The 16,911-nt window shown below is 47.4% G+C and overlaps 1 protein-coding gene and 2 long non-coding RNA genes across 4 annotated transcripts in view; 2 read left to right on the plus strand and 1 right to left on the minus strand.

Annotated features, from left to right (window-relative positions):
* The first annotated feature begins 8,110 nt into the window (after nucleotides 1-8,110).
* On the plus strand, nucleotides 8,111-9,600 carry LOC135820728 (uncharacterized). The gene is made up of 2 exons (XR_010554193.1): nucleotides 8,111-8,303; nucleotides 8,455-9,600. It is a non-coding gene; the product is annotated as an uncharacterized LOC135820728 (long non-coding RNA).
* Nucleotides 9,601-11,150: 1,550 nt separating this feature from the next.
* Nucleotides 11,151-12,868, plus strand: LOC135821478 (uncharacterized). Its single transcript, XR_010554368.1, has 2 exons — nucleotides 11,151-11,582; nucleotides 12,264-12,868. It is a non-coding gene; the product is annotated as an uncharacterized LOC135821478 (long non-coding RNA).
* A 2,255-nt stretch (nucleotides 12,869-15,123) lies between these two features.
* Nucleotides 15,124-16,911, minus strand: part of LOC135820732 (uncharacterized) — a 76,802-nt gene continuing 75,014 nt past the window's right edge. The window contains exons 3-5 of one of the 2 annotated variants that reach the window (XM_065333737.1): nucleotides 16,716-16,799; nucleotides 16,393-16,507; nucleotides 15,124-15,669 (exon numbers count right to left, since the gene is read on the minus strand). In XM_065333737.1, coding sequence (XP_065189809.1) covers nucleotides 15,635-15,669; nucleotides 16,393-16,507; nucleotides 16,716-16,799 — 234 coding nt within the window. In that variant the 3' untranslated portion in view covers nucleotides 15,124-15,634. The remainder of the gene's footprint in view (nucleotides 15,670-16,392; nucleotides 16,508-16,715; nucleotides 16,800-16,911) is intronic. The other variant, XM_065333736.1, reaches the window with a different exon arrangement.

The following is a 16,911-nucleotide window of genomic DNA, read 5'->3' on the forward strand; positions in this document are numbered from 1 at the left end:
TTCGTTCTGCTCGACAATTCCAAAAATCAGTGCCATTCATTGGCTTTAGCTTTGCCCTTGAACTTGAAATCTCGTGCCTTATTCTTTCTTGGGGACTGGTGTTGGATATTGAACGGGCGGAGTGACCGCCAGGATGATTGATGAATTAGATGATGGCCTAATCTTGGCTGCGCGCATTCTCATTTTCGCGTGGCCTGCCACTGGTGTTTTATTCACAAAGGGTGTGACACGCATAGCTGGAGGCCGAAGAAAGGCCAGTGATGTGAAGTTCTGCCATCGCAGCACTGTATAGAGGGCCATTAGAGGCTGTGTAGGCTGTATGTAGCATTGTTTGATTTAGCTCAGTGCTGAGCTTGCACCACACCACAGGTAGCATATTAGTATTATTTACATTATCCATATAACTTGAACCGCTCTGTGAACGTGAGCGGCTCAGAAAAACCTTTACTGGCGCTGCCCCGTCGTAAGAGTAAGAAATTAAAACCGTGGCTCATTGTACCCCCAAATGTGAACTGATCCACCTAAATCGCGAATGACGTGACCCGAACGCAGCAGTAGCACGAGGGTGCACTTGTGGTGTGCCGCAGGGCTCTGTACTAGGACCCATGCTGTTCTCCATACACCAGAGATATCCCCTCGGAATCTGCGCCGGCATCATCACTGCGGATGACATCGCCCTGACATGTGCGAGACGGACAGCGCAAGAGGTGTCTGATGGTGCTTACCTCCCTCTCAAGTCGGCTGGACGCTCGTGGTCTTGTGTTAAATGCAAAGAAGAGCAATGTATTGGTTTTTACCAGCAGCAGTGGGCAGCAGCCGGACGTGGTTGTACGCTGTCGAAATGATGTCCTTCCGCACACCACCGGCGCGAAATACCTCGACGTCTTAATCGATGAACGAATGGCCTGGCAACCGCAAGTTGATCGGTGCATCTCACGCACTGCTAGGAAGATCGGTAGTCTGTGGCGGGCGCGACGCTGCCTCACTCTAGCTAGTCGAAGCAAGTACTTCTTATCTGTCATCATGCCGGATTTGATATATGGATCGTCAGCATATGGCTCCGGCTTGACCCACAACCAGCTAAACCGCTTGCAGGTGGCCCAAAACCGCGCAGCAAGGGCGGTGTTCGGACGACCACGATTTACCAGGGTCAGTGATCACTTGGAGAGGCTCTCTGTGCATCGCATGGACGAGGTATATCGCCAGAAACTGCTCGTGCTGGTATGGCGATGCGTTCATAACCGTGCCAGTCCTGCTCTGCAGGCACTGTTTGTTCGCAACTGCGGAGCAACTCGCCTTCAGGGCAGTCTGGGCCTACAACAACCAATAGCCAGAAGCCGAGCAGGCCAATGCCGACCGGCATCTCACGGTTGCCTGTTATGGAACCATATACAGCTGTACCTGACACGGTGCGAGCCATGGGTAACATCCCAGCATTCCGCCGAGCCATGGGTAACATCCCAGCATTCCGCCGAGCCATGGGCAACATCCCAGCATTCCGCCGAGCCATGGGTAACATCCCAGCATTCCGCCGAGCCGTGGGCAACATCCCAGCATTCCGCCGAACCATGGGTAACATCCCAGCATTCCGCCGAACCATGGGTAACATCCCAGCATTCCGCCGAGCCATGGGCAACATCCCAGCATTCCGCCGAGCCATGGGCAACATCCCAGCATTCCGCCGAGCCATGGGTAACATCCCAGCATTCCGCCGAGCCATGGGTAACATCCCAGCATTCCGCCGAGCCATGGGTAACATCCCAGCATTCCGCCGAGCCGTGGGCAACATCCCAGCATTCCGCCGAGATGCCATTCCCTACACGTAAGTCGTTGTAGACTGCTACACAGTTGGCTATACCATGGTATTCAGTACCCACGAACTTTGCAAAGCCGATAATGTGATAATGTACCGGATAATGTACCGTGGTGCATGCACCGATGGTACCACCACTTCGTAGACTGCCTCCCGTTCATTTCTGTGCTCCTGTCTTTGTTCTCGTCAGCTGTGTACGACTTCAGCAGTTCAATTCTGTGCTCCAGTCCTCTTTATTCTCGTGAGCTGTGTACTCGTTTTGCTGTTTGTCTGGTTTATTTGAATTCGCACAGTAAATGTGTACTTCAGTTATTCTCTCCTCCCTCTTCTGAGTTTGACTCTCCGCTGGCCTTCTCTCCTCCCATCCCCTTACATCGTATTGGGCCTCCACACACACTACATTGTCACAAAGCACAACTCAACCATTCGCTACCCTGTTATTGAGCACTCCTGCTGCTCGTTTGGTCTCACGAATCCAAATAAAATCAATCAATCAATCAGGTTCCTACCTGTGGATGCAGCTGGGGACGCTGGTCCACAGGCCATGGTCGTCGATGAACTCCCATGTTGGATATCCGATGGAAGTAACTATGTGACTAGCAAAGTTACACTGCCACCGATACCATGTACTAGTGATGGTGTTACCCTATGATGTGCTGTGATCCTGTGCCCTCCCGACCTCGTGCTACTGGTGCCTTCGGGTCCCGTCATTCGCGATTTAGGTGGATCAGTTCACATTTGGGGGGACAATAGAGAGGTTAAGATGCACGTTATTTCTGACGTGACGCGAAAGTTCAGCTCGCGTTATTTGCTCGCACGTCGAAAAATCAATGCGAGTGACCTGCTGCTCACGTCGAAATTTGGAGTTTTACGCCAAATTTGACGTGAAATTGCGCGTCAATCCAGAAATAACGTGCATCTTAAAGGGAAACTGAACGCCAAAAATAAGTATGGCTTATCCGAAGGAGAATTGGGCACTGATTCCGATGAGCTATGTCTCGAGCCGATCAGAGAAGAGGAACCATGTCAAATTTCATAAATAACACCTTCCATATTTGGAAAATGGGCTTGATGACGTGCGTACTGCTTAGCTGTCACCATGCTGTGCATGCTCAGCAGTGTAATTGAATGGAAGAAAACAATTACTTTGGTGTTTTGCAGCTCTATTTCGTTCCCTGACGGTACCCAAATCTAGATGTAGGAATCTGTTGAGCAGGAGAGTGACACATGTCTTCCCGAAGGCTGTCCAGCCTGCAGTGCTGATGAAGAAGTAAAGATTTCGTTATTGTCAACAATCTCCAAGCTGTGTGAACGTATTATGTACAACCACTTATACACTTACCTGTCTCCTGTTCTACATCCGTCCCAGTCTGGATTCCGAAAAGGCGACTCTACGTCCTGGCAGCTTCTCAGACTTGTTCAATCGATGTCTTCTGTTCGTGAGAACGGCCATTACAGCATGCTATGTTTCTTTGATCTAAGCAAGGCCTTCGACACCGTATGGACACGCGGGCTCCTATACAAGCTGTCGCGCCATGGAATCCATGGTACTTGCTTCACGTGGCTCAGTACTTACCTGACGGGCAGACAGCAAAGGGTGCGTGTCGGCTCTGCTCTGTCTGCCAAAGGGCATGTACGGTCTGGAGTTCCTCAGGGATCAATCCTGGGGCCTCTCCTCTTCCTTATGTATGTAAACGATCTGGCAGAAATGGATCACACATCACTATATGCTGATGATACAGCACTACTTGTGACAGCACCCACTCTCCCCGAGGCTAGTGCCAAGTTACAGTCTAACATAGATGGCGTTATTCATTGGATGGAAAAATGGAAATTGCAACCCAACTCTTCGAAAACTGCTGTAATGTGTATCCCCCCCAGTTGTTCCTGTGACCTATCTTCATTAGTAACCAGTCCCTTCACCTTTCCAGGCACCACAACCCCGCTCTGCATCGTTGAAAAACACAAGCATCTTGGCGTCATTATTGACCAACACTTAACCTGGAAATCCCAGATCGAAAATTTAGACAGCCGTGTTAGCTCAGTAATGGGATTTCTCTCATCACACATCACCCACCTGCACACCGACTGTCGCCATGTTATCTACACATCTTACATTCTGCCTATTTTTGATTACTGCTGCATAATTTGGGCTGGCATTTCTAAAACACTGATTGCTCGACTCGAAGTTATGCATAGGCGTCTTTTGAAAATATTATTTCGGCTTCCTCGCCTGACTCCAAGCGCAGACTTATACCGCCTTGCTTCTGCTGTGCCGCTCTCGGTCCGCGTGCGTTTTTTGGCATGCCAGACAATTCATAAAATTAAGCTGGGCATTGCTCCTCTTCATGCTCTCTCCTGCCTAAGCTGGTTTGCTCAATCTCAAGACATGCGCACCAGAAACTCTCTCCGCTTCCCTATTGCGCGGTCTGCCTCTATGCAAACATCTCCTCTCTTCCTTGCTTACCGCCATTGGTCTCTCCTCCCACAACATCTAAAATCCTGCCAATGTTACAATACATTCACACAGCTACTGCAGAATGCAACATACTAGTTGATATCCAGCCCTGCCCTAGCTTCTTTTGCTTTTCAGTTCCCCTTTCATTCTTTTTCTTTCCCCCCCTCTAGCTGTATTACCGCCATGGCTGGCTATCGCCCACATCACCATTTCATTGGCTAGTGCCACGTGATTGTGAATAAATAATAATAATAATAATAAAAGAAGACACGAATAACACCCCAAGATCGATTGTAGCGAATTGAAAAACTCATGGTGAATTTGCTTCCACTCCAAGGCAATGTCGAGGTATGAAGGGTGCTTGTACTGCCTTCCAAAGTGAAGCGGAGATGAACATGGCTTTGCATAGCTGTTGTTCTACGCCAACTTACCTACTCTTGCTGGTTCCGTAGTGGTATATTGCAAATTTCGTGGACGAACAATTTGAGTCACTAGTGGCTAGTGAGCAACACTAACAGGTGAGATTTTTCAATTTGACAAAAAATGTTCTTGTTTGAGAACAGACGGTGGCAGTCATTAGACTCAGTAGGTGTCTCTCTGCGGCTTCTTTCCCTTCATCGATAGGGTTGTGCTTGAAGTCGAAATAAATAGAACATGTGGAACAAAAATCTGATCATGTAATTCGAATTTCAATTTCAAAGTATGTGTACATCAAATCACAAAAATTTCAATATGGTGCTGTCCACTGAAAAAGACTGGGGGCTGGCAGCAATGGAAAGGGTAGAAACGAAACCAGTAAAGTAGAGTATTCATAAGGTAGAGGGAGTTGAAAACGGGAGACGAGTAGTGAGCATTTCAGTTCGAAGTAGTGTCAATAGACAGCATTGTGTTGCATATGTTGTGAATATTGTGCGAATCTAATAATTGGCAGAGGGTAGTGATTAAGCAGAGTATTGTTACAATACGAGGTACTTTGTGAGCAGATAGCAATCAATATCACGACATGGTTTAGACAGGAACTCATAAATGTCAAGAAATTGATAATCCAAAATTATAATTCACACTTGCCACGTGATCGTTGCCACGGTTTGAGCCAATCAGAGCGCTCACAGGCAGGGCATGAACCTCTGATCATGCCCAGCCATTCAGGCCCTTGGGCTTGAAAAGTTGAATGGCACCGTAGGAGAACATGAATGATCACGTGATGAGTATACTCGCATGTGGAGAGACTTACCTGATCGAGGTGGAACAACTCAAGAGAGAAAGAAAAAGCCTGATATCCGGTCCATGTATCCATGCGGTGGCATTTCAGGCCCTTGACCAATCAGCACGTCCCGAGAGCGTGTGGAGGTGAAACTGAACACGCCGCCATGAAGGTATAAAAGGAAGAAACCTCTAGGGGTGGTGGTCGGGGACGTGGAGGATTCAGCTTCTGAGTTTCAGGTTGGTACGCTCGAGGGCTTTGTTGATTCAGGCCCGAGAGCGGCCCAAGGCCGAAGGCCGCGGGCCGCTCGAGGGCCTGAATCAACAAAGCCCGAGAGCGTACCAACCTGAAACTTCACCTTGCTTGAGATGAAACTTTACCTTGCTTGAGTTGAAACTTCACCTTGCTTGACATGAAACTTCAGAACGAAACTTCACAACGAAACTTCAGCCGGAGCGCACGGAGGTGGAACTTCAGCTTGTGAGTTTCTGCCATTGTTGTGCAACGAGTGCCATAAAGGACTTGAGAACTTGGGCAGGCAGGCACTCGGTGTTTCTAGTTGATGTATTTCAAGTTCGATTTATGCAGATTAGTGCAGTACAGTGGCTTTGTTTGCGCTGCTAGGTGCGTTCTAGGTGCACTTGCACGTGCACGTTCTGCTGAGGAGAGCGTTCTGGGTTTCACTTGTGCTGTCGTGCGTGGGTGGCAGTGTGAAACACAATCAGACATGGATGTCAGGGCAGGTATCGTTGATTCCGGCCCTCGAGCGGCCCGCGGCCTTCGGCCTTGGGCCGCTCTCGGGCCTGAATCAACGATACTGCCCTGACATCCATGTCTGATTCTATACTTATTATCCCCTGAGTAGTAAAATTATTATGGTGTTCTCCTGTGTTTACATGCAGAGCCTTGACGTTGCTGGACGAGCGACAATATAAATTACATAAACGTGTAGCTCATAATGTGCGATGACTGCCGTATTGCATTGCCAACGCAAACCCATCCTGTGTCAGTGCAGCCATCCAGCAACGTACTCCCCGGACCAGATGCCGCTGCAGCTGAACACCATGCCGATGGAAAGCCAGGAGTTGATGGCGAAGCATTCTGGTCTGCACAGTACAAGGCAAAGAACAATAATATTATGAATTATAACGCATTGTAATCCTTCCCACACATCTTTGTAAAAACAAACAAACAGTGCCATTATCACAACACTTGATCAAGCATCTTGATGGAGGTATTTTCCATTGTGCTGGCCCAGCATCTGCACCAGGAAGACCATGTACACTTACAAGTATCTTGTGTGTGTGTGTGTGTGTGTGTGTTTGTGTATCCGTCTGTGCACACGTGTGTGTGGGGGGGGGGCTGGGGGTAGACGCATATTGTATGGGTAGGAGTGTGTGTGTGGGGGGGGGGGGGGTTCACACACATGTGTATGGATGTGCGCGTTGCATGCGTGTGTCTGTGGGATGGGGTGGGGGTGCACGCACACACATGTGTACATGTGTGCGCGCAAAATAGAATGTGTGTATTGTGTTCGTTGAACACACGGAGTCCTCCTGATTCCATAAACTTTGTGATCATTGTGATTTTATGTGCTTTGAAGTTGAAATTCGCAATACATGTACTGATGCTTGATTAGATTTATGTTCCACATGTTCTATTTATTTTATTTTACTTCAAGCACTTGTACTATCAAGCACAACCCTACCAATGAAGGGAAAGAAGCAGCAGAGACACCTATACTGAGTCAAATGACTGCCACCGTCAGTTCTCAAACAAAAACAATTTTTATCAAATTGAAAAATCTCACCTGTTAGTGGTGCTCACTAGCCACTAGTGACTCGAATTGTTCGTCCACGAAATTTGCAATATACCACTACGGAACCAGCAAGAGTAGGTAAGTTGGCGTAGAGCAACAGCTATGCAAAGCCATGTTCATCTCCGCTGCACTTTGGAAGGCAGTACAAGCACCCTTCATACCTCGACATTGCCTTGGAGTGGAAGCAAATTCACCATGAGTTTTCCAATTCGCTACAATCGATCTTGGGGTGATATTCGTGTCTTCTTCATCACCACTGCAGGCTGGACAGCCTTCGGGAAGACATGTGTCACTCTCCTGCTCAACAGACTCCTACATCTAGATTTGGGTACCGTCAGGGAACGGAATAGAGCTGCAAAACACCAAAGTAATTGTTTTCTTCCATTCAATTACACTGCAGAGCATGCACAGCATGGTGACAGCTAAGCAGTACGCACGTCATCAAGCCCAATTTCCAAATATGGAAGGTGTTATTTATGAAATTTGACACGGTTCCTCTTCTCTGATCGGCTCGAGACATAGCTCATCGGAATCAGTGCCCAATTCTCCTTCGGATAAGCCATACTTATTTTTGGCGTTCAGTTTCCCTTTAAAGGGGCACTCCGGCTTCATTTTCGACGCCGAGTTTTCGATGCCAAGACGAAGGTTGGTGAAAGAGAAGACGCCTCGAACAAGAACGAGTCTCCAGAAGCGATCGAGTCGAGCAGGAAGACGACTTTTGAATAGACCGATCCCCTTATTATACTGGGTTCGAGCACGGGGGCAACCTCACTCGCGATCGAGCTAGTTTTTGAACGTGACCGTGAGCATCTTTGACAGTGTGTTTCAGGTTTGTTTTGGAATGTCTTCTGCTTAGTTCAAGTAGTTTGCGATGGCTTCGAGCGGTGCTGAACCTCCTGCTGGTAGGAGCAGAGTCTCCGAGAGAGACATGGACTGTGATGCAGCTGTAGGATTTTTTCAAGGCGCGGGAGGGAACGATCTCGGGCCACAAACAGGAGTTACTCCAGAGGTGAGTTTTGTTGTTGTGGAAATATTCGAATCGTGAATCGTGTTTTGAGATTTATTTTGTGCCTAGGCTTTAGCAGACCGTATTTCTTTCTCCTTGAGATCGGTGCTGAAGACAATAGTAACCTTTTTCTGGTCTGCCTTTTCCTCTCCAGAGCCATCTTCTATGAAGGTAACCGTGGTGTTGCCAAGTCACCAAGTCGCGATCGCGATCAGCAGCCCTGAAGTGGAAAAATCGATTTTCCAACGATCTGGTTGGACATCAGCCACTAAAGTACTTCTGATTTGCCTGTAGTGACAACAGCAGCCATCCTTGGACACCTTGCAAAGACAGGAAAAGCCACTGGTGGAAGCGACTGCTATGAGGTGACGATAGCAGTGCAGTGGTGATCGCTGTTTTGTCAAGTCGAAGGGCTAGCCAACCCAGAGGAAGCAAAAAAACCGATGAGCAGTGCGTGGTATTTGTTGAGCGTGAAGAGCTAGAGGAGGATAGTGCAAACACATGGACGGAGTGGATGGTGTTTGAAGAACAGTGTGCTGTGTGCCGGCTGGTGGTGATGGTGGTCTTTGTCAGCATGTATTCGTGCTGCTTCTTGTGGTGGAACACTTCTCGCCCAGGAAGGCAGATTGCGTGCTCCCTGGCCCTCAGTCGGCAATGGGGCATTTGTTCCAGGAACATTACCCCAGAGCCAGTGATGAGTCGTACCTTTGAAAAGTTTGAAGCTTGCTGTTAATCGCAAGCGTAGCGCAGTGGATTGCTCCCTCTTCGAAGCACGAGGGCCAAAGCTTGCCGCTGTCTGCAGCAAAGTGTGTGTGCGGTTCTTTCGAACCTATGAATATACCCCCCCCCCCCCCCTCTATCTCTTAGGAAGACTGCATGTTCAGAGTGAACTATTTTCTAGTATATTTAATGTGAGACGGGCTGTTTACGCCCAAGATGAAGATACAGTTTTTTTCCGTTTCTATACCTTCCTAATAAAATACATCGTGACAGAGCTTTCGGTCATACTCCGCTGTACTACATCCTCAACCCGCCACCACCATGCGCTCTTGGCCGAACTAATGCACGAAGCATAAACACACCAGCACAGCAAGGACACTTCCGTTGACAGATATTATTTACGCCTCTAGACAGCTGTTTCGTTTCTTCTAGCTCATTGTTAAAGGAGGATAGTAGCAGGATACTAATGATGAAATAATATAAGATGATACTAGTAGACGGTTTATGGTCCGATATTGATGATTGGAGATCTAAGAAAGCAATGACAGTGATTGCGAAATGGATAATATTATCATGATTATATGCCAGTCTGGTAATGTGTTGTACTAGTGAACAGTATTGAAATCATCACTGCATTCGATGCAAATATTGGTATACCTTTGGTTTCAGTATTGGAAAAAAAACCTGGTTGATTTGGTTGCATCTGCGACTGGCTACTGGGTGTTGTGACCGGCAATGTTACCATGGGAGAAAATAAGAGCGCAAGGATCTGTTGGGTCTTGTTGTGCTGTGCCGGTGCGAGAACCCTAAGTGCATGGCAAAATAGAGCTGCTTCATCCCCATTGCAGAATGTCTTGCGGTACATGGCATTGATGACTGAACATCTCGCCAGCTCACCCAGATGGGAATCATGCCCAAACGGAGGAACAAGACATCTTTCCAGCTCAGCTAGCTATATACCGTGAAACGGATGGTTAACTTGTGCCACGCATGCCAGCTTCTGTTCCATTCGGCCCAGGCTTAGACACATCAATGCCAATAGCAGCTGATCCTCCATTACATGCTCATTGGCGATTTACGGCCACCTCCAACTGTATCCGCCGTCCCTCAGCTTCCGTCTTCGCAGATCTGGCGCGGCGCATTACATTTTCTCAGCTAGGCTCAAAGAAGTCCCACAGAGCGGTCCAAACACCTGAAGGCAAACCAGTCAGAAACTGGAGCGGCTCAGAGTCTTTCTTTATGTTATTGTACGTAAGCTGTTTTTCGGCTTTCTTCACCCCAGTCCTCACATCGTCCAACTGCTCCACGAGACTCTGTACACGAGCTCTACTTGCTGCCAACTCCTGATGCAGATGCTGCACTTCCACTACAGGACCAAACTGCACTAAGCCAGGTTCCTTTCCAACTCAAAGTGCCGTTGCCTCTCAGCAAAATACTGGTTTGCGAGCATGGGGAGCTCGTGATGCAGACGCTGCACTTCCATGACCGAACTGCACTAGGCTCAGCAAATACTGTTTTGCGATCATGGGGAGCAGGGCGTCCAGACTCCACTCTCTTGCGAAAAGCAAACCTGGTACCGTAGGACAGCTGTTTGGTTTCCTGGACTCATCCTGTCCTTGTAGAGCTGGGCAAAACGATTTCGATTTCGGGATCGAAATGATCGCTGCAACTCAAATATTCAGAGTGACCCTAAAACTACGTCCTTCCTCACGGGGAATAGCCTGGATCCGCTTGCTCCAGGCCGCAGTGGCTCCACACGAGGAAAGGAGTGAAATGACTTGTTTGCTTCGTCCTCCTGTTCTGACAGTGAGGAACGCAGCAATGTTCTGAGAAGGCATCCTGAAGTCGTAAAAAGGAAGACGTCTAAACAAAAACAAAACAGCTCAAATCAAAAGTCCTTGTGGCATTTTTTTGTAGACAGGCTTGCACTGCATGTAGATCTCGTGTGCTCTGCACTTCGCATGCGAGAAGTCGCGCACAGCCGAGGTGAGGTTGGTCGCGTGTGTGCAGCAGGATCCCACGCGACTGCGGAGTTGCCCCCTTGCTCGAACCCAGACAATAATAAGGGGATCGGTCTATTTCGCCGAGCGAGCGCTGATGACGTAATGAGGGATTAGCTTGCCAGTGGAAATGCATCTGCGCACATACATTTCACACACTTTTTGGCCAATTTTCAATCGAAGAGGAGGTTGTTTTCTATGTTCTCTCAACGTTGTGAGCGATCCCGTCTTCTATACCCTTCCAGGTACCCTGAGGGTCCTCCAGAGGAGAATTTATCCCCAGCAAAGCGTTGTTGATCCGCTAAATTCGTCCCGAGACATATTCACCCAGTGCAGTGCTGATAAATGTAGAATGTTGAATCTGTGATAATTGCCGACGATGGAGAGAGAGGCTGATAGCCGCTGTCGCAGGGAGAGTGAAGCTGCTGGAAGTAACAACGGGGAGCCCGTTTGTATCACCTGAACAACCAGACTTCAAAGCAGCTTGACCAAATCGGAGGGTGGCTTGTTGCTTATCGTGAATATTACACCGACATGAATTACTACAATTACAAGTATACTGGTGAGTTTTTATCTTGTTTTGTTCGTATGCTAGTACCCTGGCCTGGAGTTCTCGTTAGCAAATTCCTATTCCCTGGCATTTTCTAAACGTTCCGTGTAGTACTGAATACGTGATCAAGTATTCCGATTTGGGTAGATGTGGAATTTGGATATGCATTTTATAAAAAAAAATTATTTTCCAAATAGAGCGTTCCTAGAGAAATGGTTGCCCAAATACAACAAAATTGACTCTGCAGTTCTACAACTTGTACTGAAATCCAGTCAAAGTAAAAATGATTCTTCATGACAGTTGGGGTCAATGAAATCTGATCCAGGCATAACGAATGGTGACGCCTGTCACCCCGGGAACGAATGCCCATTTGGTGGGGGATACCAAAGTACTCGAAAGTGGTGCGCGTTTCAATGTGGCATTTGGAAGTTTTATATGATCTCTGGTCAATGCAACATACGATAGCCATCATGAATTGCAGGCCTCGAACGCAACTCAGACCAGAATTGGCAGTTCCCTAAGTTAGATGCTTTATAATTCCATGGCCCTAGCTCTAGTTATAGAGGTTTCTTTGCACATTATTCTTATAGTCGATAGGTTTTTACTGATGGCCACAAACAACGGCAGTTCAAACTTCACTGATGTGTTTATGAGCTGAGAGATTTCTCTCCACTATTTCTGTTGTGTACACAGGTCTGTCCAATATGCATTGACCGTATTGGGTATGGTATCTGCTCTGAGAAGGGAATCGCTGGAGCCAGAGTCCAACTAGACAGGCTTTCAAGAAACAGAGAGGAGCCATCTTTGCAAGCTGATACCTGACGGTACCGACAGAATTCTCACGAGATACCTTACGGACTACGTCTGGTGTATACTTCATAGTTTTCCTTCGACTGTCTAGAATCCAGTCGACTGAAACAAGTTCAAACAACTCTGGCTTCAAACGAGCCGTCGATTAGACAAACGAAACATTCTCTCATAATACTAGAGCACTCTGACAACTCCCGACCTATTCCTAACGATTGCCACCGCTTATGTAGAATGCTGATTGGAATGTGCTCGTAATCTCAACAATTCAGTGCTGTAATTATTTGAACAATGACATTATGTGTTAGACATTATTCCACTTTTCCTTCCATAAATGTTGTATCCACATATAATCCACGGTGCTGCAAAGTTTCAGAGTTCTCAGGGTATCAAACAAAATTTAAATACAGTGAAATAGTTCATGGACATTATAGTGTAACTTGTAGTTCCCTGGTCCTTTTCTTTGCTATAAATTAATCCTTTGCTCTCTAGCCGCCGGCGAGTCCAACAGTGAAATTGTTAGTTAATATTTATAATGTGGGTATGTAGGAGGGGGGGGGGGGGGGGGGGTTGAACATATTTCTATATAAGGGACCTGCAACTGTAATACCACAGTCTAGTAGCCGGCAAATATGTAGAAAACAGAAATGCATGTTACCATCATTGTACATGGACGGGCGCAGCAGGCCAAATCTATCAGCCAGAACAGGATTTACAATCACCTAGAGATACTTGAGCTATTCCAGTATTCTCTGTGAGCTGTCCTATTCCACAATGGTTCATGCCACCATTATTTTTGGTAGTATCCATGTGCATAATTCCAAGACCATCTCGGATTCTTCAGCAATTTGTGCCACGGCAAAAGACAACGCTTCACTCGGTCACTGGGGCTGTCAAACTTCCCATCACAAAAGAAACTTCAATTTCTCATCTGTTTCAAGTATATGTACTGCCATGACTTGACCATGCTTCATCCACAGCTGGGCGAAGATTGTGGCGTTGAATTCCACAGCGCACCTTCTTACTGCCATGCAGGAGTATGTTGAGAGAAGTGAACATATTTTTACTAAAAAACAACAGCCACTGAAGAGGATAGCAATAGCCTTGGGTGAATTTCCTGCAGGTACACGTTGTTGGTAGGTCTACTGGTCCGTCTCCATATCGTCAAGTTCAGAAATCACCTGTACTACACTACACATCTTGTAGAAGGGATCCTGATCGAATAATTTCTGGTCATAAAATTCACTAAACTGAGGGCGAGACAAATAGTCAGTACTCCCCGATTCCGTCAAGCTGCTTTGAAGTCTGGATGCACATGTGATGCTAACAAGCTCCCCGTCGGGTAATCATGCAGTTTAGGGTCCCAAATTATTTCGCACTTTCCCAGTGTTCAGTGTGCTGTCACACGCGTTTTCAGTGTACTTTCAGATCATGAACTTTATTTTCATGAAAACCGAGGACAGATCAGACTGGGTACTGCTGGTGAACACTGCGGAGCAGGGAGCCGAACGTGTTGTCTTCCGCGCGAACTCTCTGTCTCCACACGAACTCGCAGAGGTACGTCGGGAACAACTCTCGCGAGGTGCCGAAGTTGCGCTTCAGCTGGCGCTTCGCCCGCATCCACATGTTTTCCACGTTGTTGGTGTGGATCGTTCGGTCGTCCGGATCAACAAAGTTGTCGTCGTGGACGACGACATCGTGCTGGTATACGCCACCGTCGATGTTCCTGATCTGCGCGTATGCGGCCCAGCCGTCAGAGATGATGCGTGAGCCAGGCAGAATCCACAGGAAACAAAACTTTGACAAAGGAAACAAAACTTTCACACGAGAAAAGAAGAAGCATAGTGAAAGTACACTGAAAACGCGTGTGACAGTACACTGAACACTGGGAAAGTGCGAAATAATTTGGGACCCTAAACTGCATGATTACCCCCCGTCGTTACTTTCAGCAGCTTCACTTTCCCTGCGACAGCGGCTATCAACCTCTCTCTCCATCGTCGACAATTATCACAGATTTAATATTCTACATTTATCAGCACTGCACTGGTTGAATATGTCTCGAGACGAATTTAGCGGATCAACAACGCTTTGCTGGAGATAAATTCTCCTCTGGAGGACCTTCAGGGTACCTGGAAGGGTATAGAAGACGGGATCGCTCACGACGTTGAGAGAACATAGAAAACAACCTCCTCTTCGATTGAAAATTGGCCAAAAAGTATGTGAAATGTATGTGCGCAGATGCATTTCCACTGGCAAGCTAATCCCTCATTACGTCATCAGCGCTCGTTCGGCGAAATTCAAAAGTCGTCTGCCTGCTCGACTCGATCGCTTCTGGAGACTCGTTCTTGTTCGAGGGGTCTTCTCTTTCACTAACCTTCGTCTTGGCATCGAAAACTCGGCGTCGAAAATGAAGCCGGAGTGCCCCTTTAACCTCTCTAATGGGCCAGTTTTAATTTCTTACTTTTACGACGGGGCAGCGCCAGTAAAGGTTTTTCAGAAGCGCTCACAGAGCGATTTTTATATGGATAATTTCAGTTCTTTTTCCGTTCCCTCCCCACCCCAACCCCGAAGGTAAACATGATGAACACGCGCGCGATGTACTGTATGTAGGCATGAGAGTACGATAACACACTGATACATACCAGCCCTCTCCACCTCGCTTACCCCGCACACAGATACACAAACACGCGGATGCACACGGCACACATACGCACATGCACACGACACAAACAGGAAATTCTTCATGTAAAATGCCATGCAAAGCAGTGGCCACCGTACTTCAGGAAGTCAGTTGTGGAACAAAATAATTCAACTACAACGTGTAGACAAGCTGATGGCCAAAGCACAACATAGCAAACATGACATTTGCCCAAGGATTGCAGTTTGCAGACCACGCCATGGAAGCAGCGAATACAGAATGTAATATCATACAAAGTGACAAGCAAAGAAGTGGCCACCATACACCAGAGACTTGCAGAAAGTCACATATCCAACAGATGGAAAAGTGAACAGCAATCTGGTGCAGCCCACACAAGACAAAGCTGACCTGATACTTGTCCCTGGATCGCAAGTGGCAGATCCTTTTCGATGCATAACATGCAGGTGTACGTTACACGCATGGACAAAATCTGACCGTGTCGCCAGCATACAATGTCATCACATGTATACCCCACAAATTACACACATGCACAGTAGAAGCACAATGAAAGCAATGGAAAAGTACGATGTGGTTGCTGAAGCATCTTCGCACTTCAAATTCAGACTTCAATGTGGTCGTCACGAGATGATATACCTGCAAGATACAAGTGATGCAGAAAGAAAGCAGAAGGTCGTGAGGTAGGCTATGAGACACCACAAACGGGTCACCTACATGTATGTTCAGGGCTAGTGCACTCGCACGCAGAATTATCATAATCGAGCATTTCCCAAACTGCGAAGTGCAAGGAAATCCACTTGCATGCACAGGAGCAATTTTGCCGCTGGTGTGATGCGCAATTCGAGACAATCTGCGATGCTGCGTGCTCACCTCTGATGCCGATTACTTCCTTGCTTGGACCGGCCAGGTCTGCTCTCCCTTCACTCTCTTCTAAATCCTACTTGGAGCAGTAAGGCTGTGTCACTGCTCCTACTGATAACCCAGTTAGGTTGTGGTCATTATTGTGAAAGCAATATCATCGTCATTGTGGTAATAACATACGTTTTTGCACAGCGGCTGGCGCTAGAACGTGCGGCAAGCAGCACGCTTGTACTTCGGATTTTGCGATTTTTTCGAGGGCAATGGCTTCCTTTTTGCTTTGGCTAACTACGAAGTACGACCAACAAATCTATGAGAAGTATTTTTGGAGCTGGAGTACGAGTGGGGTTGTCTGATAAGTGCTAGGAGAACCCTCCTTTGTGGCTGTGGAGCGCTAAAACGTGCCCTGTTGGCCGAAAAATCCGAATTTTTTTCTACCGGGGGACACCCCCGTTGTACCACTCCCAACCGCCCTGTGACGCCCCTGTCATTGTAGCTTACCTGCTGTCTTTCTTGGAGATGCAGTAGCAGCTGAGGACTTGCATACAATCTCTGTTTCAACTGCAACTATTTCCACAATGTTGTCAGGTATTGGTGCGGGCGACACACGCAGATTCTACACACGCAGAAGGAAAGAAACACCATGAACATATACCTGTTACTACATGTACATGTACATGTTGCCACTGTCAAATATTCCACAGGCAGATGGTGGGGATGGAGAGGAGAGCAACATCAGCAACAGCAGAAGCAGCAGCAGCAATAGCTGCACTATTAGCAGCAATAGCAGCAGCAGCAGTACCACACAGCAATCACCACCATACCTCAGATTGTATACCCGGTATGAGCATAAAATGTCCAGTGGCCTTGTCCTCGCGAAACCGGCTTTCATACTCGTTCAACAGAATCTACAGCGCACGTTGCACAGGAGAATTCATACTCATTCAACAGAATATACAGCATACATTGCACAGGAAAATGCTTGTACATTGCAGAGGAGAATACTAGCTTTCATACTCG

This window comes from Sycon ciliatum, chromosome 7, assembly GCF_964019385.1.
Source record: "Sycon ciliatum chromosome 7, ocSycCili1.1, whole genome shotgun sequence".
Classification (NCBI taxonomy): Eukaryota; Metazoa; Porifera; class Calcarea; order Leucosolenida; family Sycettidae; genus Sycon; species Sycon ciliatum.